General features: G+C 39.8%; 1 protein-coding gene across 8 annotated transcripts in view; it reads right to left on the bottom strand.

Annotated features, from left to right (window-relative positions):
- The window catches only part of TANC2 (tetratricopeptide repeat, ankyrin repeat and coiled-coil containing 2), a 351,153-nt gene that overhangs the window by 73,857 nt on the left and 264,301 nt on the right, over positions 1–12,995 (bottom strand). For all 8 annotated transcript variants that reach the window (XM_061174771.1, XM_061174772.1, XM_061174774.1 and 5 more), the window contains one exon: positions 11,614–11,747. In XM_061174771.1, the coding sequence (XP_061030754.1) occupies positions 11,614–11,747 (134 nt within the window). The remainder of the gene's footprint in view (positions 1–11,613; positions 11,748–12,995) is intronic.

Raw genomic sequence — 12,995 nt, 5'->3', positions numbered from 1 at the left:
CAGAACATATAAGCGCACAGTAATGTTAGCCGATGCTGCCACCACCATCATCATTGCCTTCCTTCTTTTCCTCTTCCATCACATCATCTCCATCAACATCACGGTCATCTGAATGTCAATATTATGACATAGTATGAGTGTGTTTCATGTTTGGTAATTGCAATCATTGTTGCTTTTGTTGTGGTCATCCATGTACAATGCTTGGTGTCAGTCTATTTATCTCTTGTAAAAATAAAATACAGTGTGTGTGTGTGAAAAAAAAAACAAAAACATCACGGTCATCATCAAGGTTCTGTATACCCTCTCCTTCTCAGCTACTGGCTTTGTGCCTACAGGCATTTGAAATTTGCCCTAGGAGCATGCATAGATATACCACTGGGACCCCAGCTCCTCAATCATCTCTCAGAGAACAGTCATCCACAAAAGTGTTCTGCTTTGAAATGACTCTTAATCTAGCTCTTTAACAAATGCTGGGGTTTCTCTGGTGGTACAGTGGTTAGGAGTCTGCCTGCCAATGCAGGGGACACTGGTTCAAGCCCTGGTCTGCGAAGATCCCACATGCTGCGGAGCAACTAAGCTCGTGCACCACAACTACTGAACCTGTGCTCTAGAGCCCACAAGCCGCAACTACTGAGCCCGTGTGCCACAACTACTGAAGCCCATGCGCCTAGAGCCCGTTCTCTCCAACAAGAGAAGCCACCGCAGGGAGAAGCCCGCGCACCACACCGAAGAGTAGCCCCAGCTCGCCACAACTAGAGAAAGCCTACGCGCAGCAACAAAGACCCAAAGCAGCCAAAAATAAATAAATAAGTAAATAAATAAATTAAAACAAAACAAAAACCCAAATGCTGGAAATGTCACTTTTTAAAAAACGCCTGAAATTGTTCTCATTAAGCATTAAGAAAACTGAACAATACAGGAAATGTTACTACACATGTAAAGCTGAGGATAGGAATTGCTTGTGAGTGAAGCAATGATGTCTAAGCACAGTGTGGAACTGGCAATGAGGAGGTGTACTTAGAAATCTCCACTCCTTTCTGTAGACAGATTGATTACAGCTTTATTACCGACCTTAAGCACAACATAAGGAACCCAAAGAGAAAACCTGGCAGCAATCCATCTGTGCTCTCCATGAACAGTGAATGTCAATGGTTATGCCCACAAGGACACAAATCTCCACTTTATAAAAAGCAAACAGCAAACCTCTGAATCAATATGAACTTTCATCATATTTTACCTCAATTGATTTCACATGTCGAGGCAAAGCACAGCTGAGCTAATCAGCTGTAACTTACCCTTTACCTAAAGTAACGGGATAGGAGTTTGAAGATAAAAATTCTGAAATTTAGGAAGAGGGTTCTTTTACTGATTTCATTAAAAATCATCTGCGCTCTTGGCTGTATGAGGTTTTATCTAACAAAGATCATTGCTAAAGTTGCCCCTTCTGTGGCTGCCTTTCTTTCTTTTAATTTAAAAAAATTTTAGGCATTCGAAATATAAAATCTCGATTCCTCTGAAGAATTCAGGCAGAAAGACCTTTCAACATCTTCATGAAATCTGTAGTTTGACTCAGAACTGATCATCTACTAGACATTTCAAAGCAGCTACATAGTATGTACATGTACACACAATCTGTCAAAAACACTTTGTACTTCCCCTAAATTGTCTATTGACATTATCTACAACTTTTCCTACATATACAAATAGGAAACAAGCCTGGGAATGCAGTTTTTTCCTGCATTCTCTCATTGTACTAGTGTTCAGTGATGGATAATAGATCACTCCCTACAGCTCTGAGGAAGTCATCACAGCCACCCATACTCAGTCACTACTATTCCAGCTTCTTGGAAATGGTTCAGAATTAGTCCACCCTCAATAAATCAGTAGGTAAAACCTTTCTCCTTGGTGAACTCTTGTCTCTAACAATGACTTGTTGAAATTTCATTTTCAGCTATGTTTCTCTTATGTTATTTTTTTCCATCTCACATTTTCCTTATGTTAAATCTCTATACTTTTGATTAAAGCAATTCTATCCAAAATATATCTAATATGACCAAAACTGTAGTAATTCTTTGAAGAAGACAGTGAGTAACTTTTAGATTACTGCTGTGAGGGAAGAAAAAAAAGGCCAGGTTTGTAGACTATACATACCAAAAAAAAAAAAAAAAAAAAGACTGGAGGTCAGTATCGCCTTGGGTATAAAGAGGTTTTGATTTAAAGCTATACACAAGAAATGATACAACTAAGCAAAATCCTCATCAAAGGCCTTAATCAAATGATTGAATGGCAGCAAACCTGTCAGGCTTGTGTTAAAAGTCCCAGACCTTCACTCTTTAAAGATTCTTTTCTACTTCAAATGAATAATCTGTGACAGGATTAAGCTAATCTCACATAAAGAAAAGGCAGCTTTGAATATCTGGAACTCATTTGGACATAAAAATTTAATTTACATCATGACTGGCATTTGCATTACTTAAATTCTAATGTTACCATTGACCTTCCTTCAGGTCTGCTCTCATATTCTTATTCCCTGTCTCCTTCTCATCACTTCTTGAACGCCCTCACCACCACCTGACTGATTTCTGACTCAGCGCATCCCTTCCAACACTTCGGTTACTTTGGCTTTTCGTGTTTCTAGGGACCTGGAGGCTCAGTGTCAAAAACTACTTTCTCTGCCTTTTCTCCTGTCCCTCAACTCTGACTCTAATCCCCATCCTGGGGCTGGAAGCTAAGAATAGCTCCAGACTTGGGTTCGGCCTCAGTAATTTTCCAGCTTGGAGCTCTAACTTTTTTTTTGTCAGTAGGACTTTTATTTATTTTTTAAAACTTTTTATTTTGAGCTAATTTTAGACTTAAATGTTGCAAAAAGATGTGAGTTTCCGTATATCCCTTACCCAGCTTCCCTTAACATTTTATATAACCGTAGCATAATTATCAAAACCAGGAAATAACACTGGCACAACACTATTAACTAAAGGCAGTATTCGAATTTTGTCAGTTTTCCACTAATGACCTTTTTCTGTTCCAGCATTCTATCCAGGACCCCATGTTGCATTTAGTTGTCATTTCTCCTTAGACTCCTGCAGTCTGTAAGAGCTCCTCAGTCTTTGTCTTTCATGACCTTGACACTTTTGAAGAGTCCTGATCTGTTATTTTGTTGAACATCAGTCAATGTGGGTTTGTCTAATGTTTTCCTCTTATTCCAACTGAGACTTTTTGGCAAGAATACCACAAAAACAATGTTGTGTCATTCTCAGTGGATCATGTCATGGGGTTCATGATGTTGACATGTCCTGTTACTGGTGATGCTGACCTTGATCGCTTGGCTAAGATAAAGGTTTCTTCTACGTTTCTCTACTGTAAAGTTACTATCTTACCCTTTGTAGTTAATAAATATCTTGGGGGAGATACTTTGAGAGAATGCAAATCCTGTTTCTCCACAAAGTTTTGCCCACTACTTTTAGTATCCATCAGTGGATGTTGTCTGCAACATTATTATTATTGTGATGTTGTACAACACAGTGACTATAGTTAACAATACTATGCTGTATAGTTGAAAGTGGCTAAGAGAGTAGATCTTAAAAGTTCTCATCACAAGAAAAAATTCTGTAACTACGGGAGCTGATGGGTATTAACTAAACTTATTGTGGTAATCGTTTCACAATATAGACACATATCAAATCATTATGCTGTACATCTTTAACTAATACAATGCTATATGTCAATTCTATCTCAATAAAACTGGGGGAAAAGCACTATGAGAGAGGAAACATAAGATGTTGGTACAACATATCTAAGTAACTTAAGAGAGCCAGAGAAGGCTTCTTGAAAGTAAAACTTAAGCTGAGATCTAAAGGATGAGGTGGAGTGAACGGGCACAGGAGTGTTCCAGGCAGAGGAAAGCAATACGTGCAAAGGCCCTCAGGCAAGACACAGCTTTACACTTTCAGGAAATCAGTTTTAGTGTGGCTACAGTGGAAGTGAGCTGGGAGTAGTAGGAGATAAGACAGAGCAGAGGTTTTCATCTGGGGTAGCTCTGCTCCCCACAGGACACTTGGCAACGTCTGGAGACAGTTTTGGTCATCACAACCGGGGGTGGGAGGATGCTACTGGATAGTGGGTAGAGGCCAAGGACACTCCTACACATACTACAATAAACAGGACGGCCCCAAACAAAGAATCCTCTGGTCCAAAATGTCAGTGGTGCTGAGGCTGAGAAAACCTGAGCTAGATATAAAAGGGAAAAGCCCTTTATGCTAATACATGTGATGTTTCTAGAAGGGAGTGTGGATTCCATTTAAGGGCAAGGAGGAGCCATTGACAGGTTTTATGTAGCAAGAACAAAAATACGTTTTAGAAAGATTACTCAGGCTTCAGTATAGAGAACAGACTACAATTTAGTCACTCATTTAACACATATTTCTGTGCAAGGCATTGTGCTAGGAGCTGGGGATAGAATGGTGAATAATAATTTAAATACTGACCATTCTGGTGGAGGAGACAGATAAAAAACACAAGATTGACAAAGGAATAAATAAGGTTGTTTCCCATATTCAGTATCCTGAATGTAGATGCAATCTGGGTCTCACTATAAAATTTCAGTGTTAATTTTTAGAGGAAAAAAGCCCTAGACACATTTTATAAAACATCATTTATAGGTTACTTGTTTAGTTCTGATCACATTTCTCCTAAAATGTAAATCTTTTAAAAAATACCCACCTGGAACACAAACCAAATCTTACACTTCACTGTTGTCATTTTTTGTTTTTCTCTCTCCATGTGTATATGTGTGGCTTAAGTCTCTGTGAACTGCTGAAATGATCACTTCTTTGGCTGATAGCTTTAACAGTCGCAGCAACAATCTCAGGAACCATATCACTTGACATCCTCCTGATTTAGTACAGAACTAGTCTCTTGGCAAGGATGACATTTCAGTTTTTTTTCTTTCATAGATTTCCTTCGGTGAAAAAAACCTTTGCTTTTTGTGTCTTTGTGACACTTCTTAAAATTAGCTGGTTTCTCTAATTAGCTTATTTCAGATGTATTAGCTTCTTAATCTAAGGACTAAGCTAGTGACAATTTACCTAATGTGACAAGAGCTTCTAGTTGCATAAAAACTTTTTTTAAAGACTTTTTTTTGGATGTGGACTGTTTTTAAAGTCTTTATTGAATTTGTTACAGTATTGCTTCTGTTTTATATTTTGATTTTTTGGCCGCAAGGTGTGTGGGATCTTAGCTCCTCAACCAGGGAAGCTAAGCTAAGCAAACCCGTACCCCCTGCATTGGAAGGTGAAATCTTGACCACTGGACCACCAGGGAAGTCCCGCATAAAAACTTTTTGAAGAAGAATTTTAGGTCAGCAAAATTTCTGAAAGGTGCCCCTTCATTATGACTTCCTTACTTTAAAGCCACATTCAATTATCGATAGATTTTCCAAAAGAACATTAAACAAAAATCCTTCCTGTCACACTACAGAGGCAGCACAGTGGTTAAAAGCATGGACTCTGGGGCTTCCCTGGTGGCGCAGTGGTTAAGAATCTGCCTGCCAATGCAGGGAACACGGGTTCGAGCCCTGGTCTGGGAAGATCCCACATGCCATGGAGCAACTAAGCCCGTGAGCCACAACTACTGAGCCTGCGCGTCTGGAGCCTGTGCTCCGCAACAAGAGAGGCCGCGACAGTGAGAGGCCCGCGCACCGCGATGAAGAGTGGCCCCCGCTCGCCGCAACTGGAGAAAGCCCTCGCACAGAAACGAAGACCCAACACAGCCAAAAATAAATAAATAAATTTATTTAAAAAAAAAAAAAAAAAGCATGGACTCTGGAGCCTGCCTGCCTCAGTTTAAATCTGGTTTCAAGTCACGTACTAGTTATCTCAGCAAGTTGTGTAACCTCAGAGCCTCTGTTTATCTGTAAAATGGGGAGAAGAAGAAGACTCACTTCATTGGGGTGAATACTGGCTCTGTATCCTAGCTCTGCCGTTTACTAATAGGAAGACCTTGGGAAAATTAACTATCACTGAAGCACAGTTTCCTCATCTGTAAAATGGGGATGATAATGACCACCTCACAGGCTTAAGAATGAAGAAGTGAAATAACAAATATAATGTAAAAAGTACTAAGCTCAACACACATTAAGCCCTCAGTAAATGGAAGTCAGCCTCTCATTGTCTGGAGAACTCTGCATGTATGATCACTTGGCGGCAACAGACCGAAAGCCTGGAAAATCTATGGTTGTTATAAAGTCACACACCCAGGAAAGGCCCCGAATGAGATCTTTGCACCGCTCTACTGTGATTATACTTCAGAACATGTAAGATTAACTGGAAATACATTTAAGAGATGTACACCTAGCAAAACCTGTTACTTCAAGTGGGAAGTGTTTCTTCAATAAATAAAATTGCTCTAAAGTTGTGACAAGAACTCTTCAATGTTCTCAATTATGAAGAAGCATAAGAAGCAGCAAGCATACTACGAAATACCAATGATAATTAATGATATACAAGAACCAACACTAAGAACTCTGGCTAGCAAATCAAGAAGTTTTTCAAGGATACTTTTAATTCTCATATATTAGCTTACTTTATCAAAATACTAACTGGTTTGAAAAGATAATTTCTGCTTACCAGTTTGTTACAGATGAGAAGCAAGATTGTTGGCTTCTGCTCTACACTTCTACAGCACACATTTGCACTTGAACTGCGACCTGTGGCACAATTACTGGGATAATATTCAATTTTAATCTAAGGGGCCATTTGTTTTAGATTTTTTTTGTTTAGTGTAAACTTCACAATATCCCATATCTAGGTGTGAACAGATGTATTTATATTTTGCTTAAGGAAGAAATAAGTGTGAAATTTTAAATATGTTCCTTGAGTAAGTGTAAATAATCACTAATTTCTCACTTACAATATTTAACATTTTCCAAATATTGAACTAAACATCAATTTTAATCTAAAGGGCCATTTCTTATATAATGTTTAATATAAATTTTAAAATATCCCATTTCCAGGTTCAAAAGACATTTATCTATATTTTGCTTAAGGAAGGTATAACCATGGAATTTAAAATGTGATCACTTTTCAAGTAAGTATAGTCACTAATTACCCACTAAAAAGAAATAACATTTTCCAAATATTGAACATAAACATCTTGGGACTTTTTCTCTTGATGAGAGAGAGGCTAAGAAGTGACAACATGGGGAGACTTTCTTTTTAGCACTCATCACCATCTGACATATTACATATTTGTTTGTTAATTGGCCTTTTCCCACCACAAAAATGTGGGCTACATAACAGCAGGGATTGTGCCTGTCTTGTTCACTGCTTTAACTTCAATCTTGTGTTATAGGCATTCCAAGCATATATTCTAAGTGAATAAATAAATGACTGTGATGATGAAAGCTCTTCAGCATTTGTGTATTTCTAAGATGACAGTTATTCTGATTGTTCTAAAGAAGAGGCAGGAGTCAGCTTACATGGAATATTTGGAAAAGTAAAACAAAGATGTCTTTTTTTCTTTTTTATGGCTGCACTGGGTTTTCGTTGCTGTGCGCGGGCTTTCTTTAGTTGCAGCGAGTGGGGGCTACTCTTTGTTGCGGTGCGTGGGCTTCTCATTGCGGTGGATTCTCTTGTTGCAGAGCATGGGCTCTAGGTGTGTGGGCTTCAGTAGTTGCGGCACGCGGGCCCTAGAGTGTGCAGGTTTCAGTAGTTGCGGTGCGTGGGCTCAGTAGTTGTGGTGCGCTGGCTCTAAGGCACGTGGGCTTCAGTAGTTGTGGTGCGCAGGCTCAGTAGTTGTGGCTTGCAGGCTCTAGAGCAGAGGCTCAGTAGTTGTGGCACACAGGCTTAGTTGCTCTGTGGCATGTGGGATCTTCCTGGACCAGGGATTGAACCCATGTCCCCTGCATTGGCAGGCGGATTCTTAACCACTGTGCCACCAGCGAAGTCCCCCAAAGATGTCTTTTAAAGTTGCACTGAGTTAGCAATGAATATAAGGGAAATCTCAGACTGTTTTCAGAAGCCCATTTATAAATGGGTGTGTACCAATAAGTGGGGACAATTGAAAACGTTATTTGGGGGAAACATGCTGTTTCTGGCTGTAAGCTGGACAGGATTTCTATGAGGAAATTAGAACCTTATGACATTGAAGATGGCTCCCTGTTCCTCATTACTAATTAACCATGACAAGAGATTTCTTTAAATACTGGAGACAGGCATTCTGCACTCTATACTTCTCCTTAAAATCCTCAAAAATAAGGAGAATAAGAAACAGAAATGCAAACCCCATTGATTAGGAATATCTATCTCTAATCTTAGATTATAATATATAAAGATGGAAAGTGGATGTAGGATTAAATAACCTAACAGACAGAAGAAGGTGAAACAAATGCCTGCTGGGGTTAACAACAGGAATGAGCCAAATCACGTCAAACCTGAGAAAAGCATAGGAGTTAGAAGCACCAGGTACTATGGAAGATGGGGGTGAGGAAGGAAGTTGCAAACACAGAAATTATTTGAAGTTTATATAAAGAGCAGTTAGATTCCCAGATATCCATCCCTATCCTGCCCAGCCAGGTGACTACCTTCCCCAAAACCCACAGGAAAGAGACATTAAAATCACTAGAGAAACTAAACCAGAGAATCTAGGCTTAGGAACACCAGACACAGAGTAGGTGAGGATCAGGTGCAGGACTGAAAACAAGGGGCTTAGGTAAAAGGCTGCAACCTAAATGATGAAGCTCTGCCACCTTCTCCTACTAGCTCCAGAATGTTGGCGACCAGGTTATACACCCTCCAGGAAATTGGTGGATTCTTTGCTAGAAAAGATGAACAGTGCAAGGAAAAAACTTATGGACACTGACTTCTGGGTTTTCCCATAAAGGCTGGTGCGTCATCTTAATGCTCTATAGTTAAGCTCTCCATATATACAAGCTTCCATCAGTTTTTCGGTGCCTAACTATTAAGGAAGAGATAAGAGAACATACTGCATCTATAAAACAAAAACAGTATGCTATAAAAAAGAGGGGAACAGGGACTTCCCTGGTGGTCCAGTGGTTAAGACTCTGTGCTTCCAATGCAGGGGGCTTGGGTTCAATCCCTGGTCAGGGAACTAAGATCCCACATGCCATGCAGTGCTGCCAAAAACTAAAATTAAAAAAAAAAAAATCTCAGCTTCCCTGGTGGCACAGTGGTTAAGAATCCGCCTGCCAATGCAGGGGACATGGGTTCGATTCCTGGTCTGGGAAGATCCCACATGCCATGGAGCAACTAAGCCCGTGCACCACAACTATTGAGCCTGTGCTCCAGAGCCCATGAGCCACAACTACTGAGTCTGCACTCCACAACTACTGAAACCCATGCGCCTAGAGGCCGTGCTCCGCAATGAGAAGCCACCGCAATGAGGAGCCCGTGCACCACAATGAAGAGTAGCTCCCGTTCGCTGCAACTAGAGAAAGCCCGTGCGCAGCAATGAAGACCCAACGCAGCCAAGAAAAAAAAAGTCTCAATTAAAAAAAAAAGAAGGGAACAACTGGGGGAAAAAAAGACCTATTGGAAATTAAAACTATGATAGCCAAAAAATTTTTTTGTGAAAGGATTGAAAGGTAATGTTGAGGAAATCTCCTAAAAGTGGATAAAACAAATAGGAAAACAGAAATATAGGAAACAGAAAAGTTAAGAAGAGTAACAATATAGGAAATCTAATTTTTGACTAAAAGGAGTTGTAGAAGGAGAGAACAGAGGAAGTGGTGGTGAGAAAATTTTCAGTAAATACTACAAAAGCATTTCCCTGAATCAAAAAATATCTCCAGGGCTCACTAGGTACCGACAGAATATGAAAAAAAGACCCAAGAACAGTGGTGATAAAAAGAAGATTCTAAAAGCTTCTGGAGAGAAAAAAGGTATATATAAAGAATTAGGAATAAGAATAGTACCATATTATTTAATAGTAATACTGGAAGTTCAAGATGGATGCCTTCAAAATTCTGAGGGAAAATAATTTTTAACCTAGAATTATATTATGTCAAACAAAGAGTAATGTATGAGAATGGAATAAAGATGCTTTTAGGAACATTAAGTCTCAAAAAACTTACCTCCTATGCATTCTTTCTTAGGAAGCTACCAGAGGACGTGCTCCGTCAAAATAAGGAATACAATCAAGAAAGACCATGACATGGGATCAAACACAAAAGGGAAGTAACAGGAATTTCCAGGATAACAAGTAGGTGGTAAGACTTGAGAGCATCCTAGGTCCAGATTAGCTCGATGGAGAGCTCTAGGATTTCCAGGGGGTGGAAAAATGTAACTGATGTGGAAAACTGTATTGAGAGGCATTTTACAAAGCATTAAGGCTTATGGAATGACAGCCACAGTTTTGAAGAAAAATAAGCAAATTTTACAATGAGGCATTTCATAACCCAGGAAAAACAAAACTGCTCAAGAAGAAAATGTTATCCTTGGTTCCACAGTGAACCATATTTGTGTAGTATTAATACTGAAAATACTGTAACATGGATTCAGACTAAACTCATGATATGACTGTACTGAGATGGTAGAGGGAGGAAGGAAAGTGAAAGAGCTAACATTTTCATCATCCATAATAAGAAGCAATAGATAATGTACAAAACTGATCAAAAAAGTTATAGCAGTATATGAATATTATTTAGAAACATGAAGGTAAAGATCAGAAAAACATCTCCAAATGTTGAAAGTAGCTGCCTTTGGGGAGAGGGTGGGCTCAGGAGGGGAAAATAATTTCTGGTTTTTATTATAAGTCTTTGAACATTATTTGATTTCCTAAACTATGTATATATGTTACTTTGATAAAAATAGAAAATTAAAATGCAAACATATAGGGCTTCCCTGGTGGTGCAGTGGTTAAGAATCTGCCTGCCAATGCAGGGGACACGGGTTTGAGCCCTGGTCCGGGAAGATCCCACATGCCGCGGAGCAACTAAGTCCGTGCACCACAACTACTGAGCCGGCGCTCTAGAGCCCGCGAGCCACAACTACTGAGCCCGTGTGCCACAACTACTGAAGCCCGCCTGCCTAGAGCCCATGCTTCGTAACAAGTGAAGCCACCGCAATGAGAAGCCTGCGCACCGCAATGAAGAGTAGCCCCCGCTCGCCGCAACTAGAGAAAGCCCGCACACAGCAACAAAGACCCAACGCCGCCAAAAATAAATAAATAAAAAATTAAAAAAAAAAATGCAAACATATAAAGAAGTTATGGATAGTGTGGTATAGCAGGAAGAGTTCTGAGCTAGGAATGAAAATACAAAGCTATTGATTACTTCTACTGTGATCTTGGGTAAATCATACAACTTCTTCGAGTCTCAATTTCCTTATCTATTCATTGTGGGACTGTGGTTATTTCTAAGGGCCTTTCCAACAATAAGGTTCTGATTGGTTATTTCTAAGGGCCTTTCCAACAATAAGGTTCTGATTCCATAATAACGAAGTATTTTTCTAGGAAAAGCAAAGACAGAGAAACTTTCCTCCATGTTCTCATGGTCCACCTGTACATACTTTTGTTCACTTCGCCAGAGGTCTCCCTACCATTGCCCCCTTGATGTTAAAATGGAACTAGCATGCCCACAACCTGAGAATCCTATTGTACCTGCGAGGCTAGTCTCCGCATGGCCTCCTCCTGCCGCCTCCGCATTTCTGGAGTTCCTGGGCAGCTTCCACTGGTGATGGATGAGTGGGCTGAAGGTGGCTGTGTGAGTGGCAGCTCTCTGTTGGCATCCACATCTGTATTAAAAAGATGAGATGTTTGCATCAGATAATCATAAAACTCTGAACTAAAGAAAGACTGGTTAAATCCCATTTGTTCTTTGATCCAGCAATTCTACCCCTAGGGGTATGTACCCAAGAGAATTAAAAACATATGTCCACGCAAAAACTTGTACACAAATGTTCAAAGAAGCAAGATTCATAATAGCCCCAAAGCGGAAACAACCCAAATGTCCATCAACTGATGAATGGATAAAAGGTGGTACAGCCTCACAATGGAACATTACTCAACAATAAAAAGAAATGAAATACCAATATATGTTACAACATGGATAACCCTTGAAATGTTACACTCACTCAAAGAAGCCAGTTACAAAAGACCATATAGTATATGATTCTATTTATTTGAAATGCCCAGAATACGGAAATCCATAGGGACAAAAAGCAGATTAGTGGTTACCTAGGGGTAGAGATAGGGACTTAGGGGGGAAATGAAGACTGACTGCTAATGGGCATGGGATTTCTTTTAGGGGGGGAATGAAAAAGTTCTAAGATTATGGTGATTGCTGCACAACTCAGTGAATACACTAAAAAGCAGTGAACTGAACCATTTAAATGGGTGAATTATACGGTACGTGAATTGTAGCTTAATAAAGCTGTTTCTTAAAAATTCCATTCGTTCGTGTTATTTAGGTAACATCTTAACTACTACTAGAAATTATAGACTCTATTTATAAATACAGACCATATTTTTAAAATGGGTACAAAATAAGTAGACTGTTATTTGAGGGTCAATAGCTACTGAAAAGGAGAAGAAATAGGGGAAAATAGTTCTCATTTAACTCCCTACCAGTAGGACTTAATTGAGACTTCTTCCATCCAACTGGCAAAGTAAATTCCCTGGCCACTGCATAGAGTTCTGAATAAACTGTAGGAGGGTAGGTGTGGGAGACGGCAGTGAAAAAGACTGAAGAAATGTGCGCAGTAAAGTTCAGTGACTGTCACTGTATCATGCCTGTTGTTCACTCCCTCTGTCCACCCCATTCCCCCTTATCTGGTTTTGTGGCTAATTACTGTCTGAGTACCTTCTGTCTTCTAGCTGTTCCCTTTTGGAGAGGCCCTCCTTTTTGTCTGGGTGTCTTACTTTCTGCTTGGTATTCAGAGAACAGTAGAAATAAAAGTTAATAGGGAGGAGCAGTCAGTATGCACAGCAAACTGGCAACACAGACTTCTGGAAGGAGCAGAGTGGGGAGGGTAGGGGTTACT

The sequence above is a fragment of the Eubalaena glacialis genome, chromosome 19 (genome assembly GCF_028564815.1).
Source record: "Eubalaena glacialis isolate mEubGla1 chromosome 19, mEubGla1.1.hap2.+ XY, whole genome shotgun sequence".
NCBI lineage: Eukaryota > Metazoa > Chordata > Mammalia > Artiodactyla > Balaenidae > Eubalaena > Eubalaena glacialis.
The sequence above is the reverse complement of the archived record's forward strand: the minus strand, read 5'-3'. Positions and strand labels throughout refer to the sequence as shown.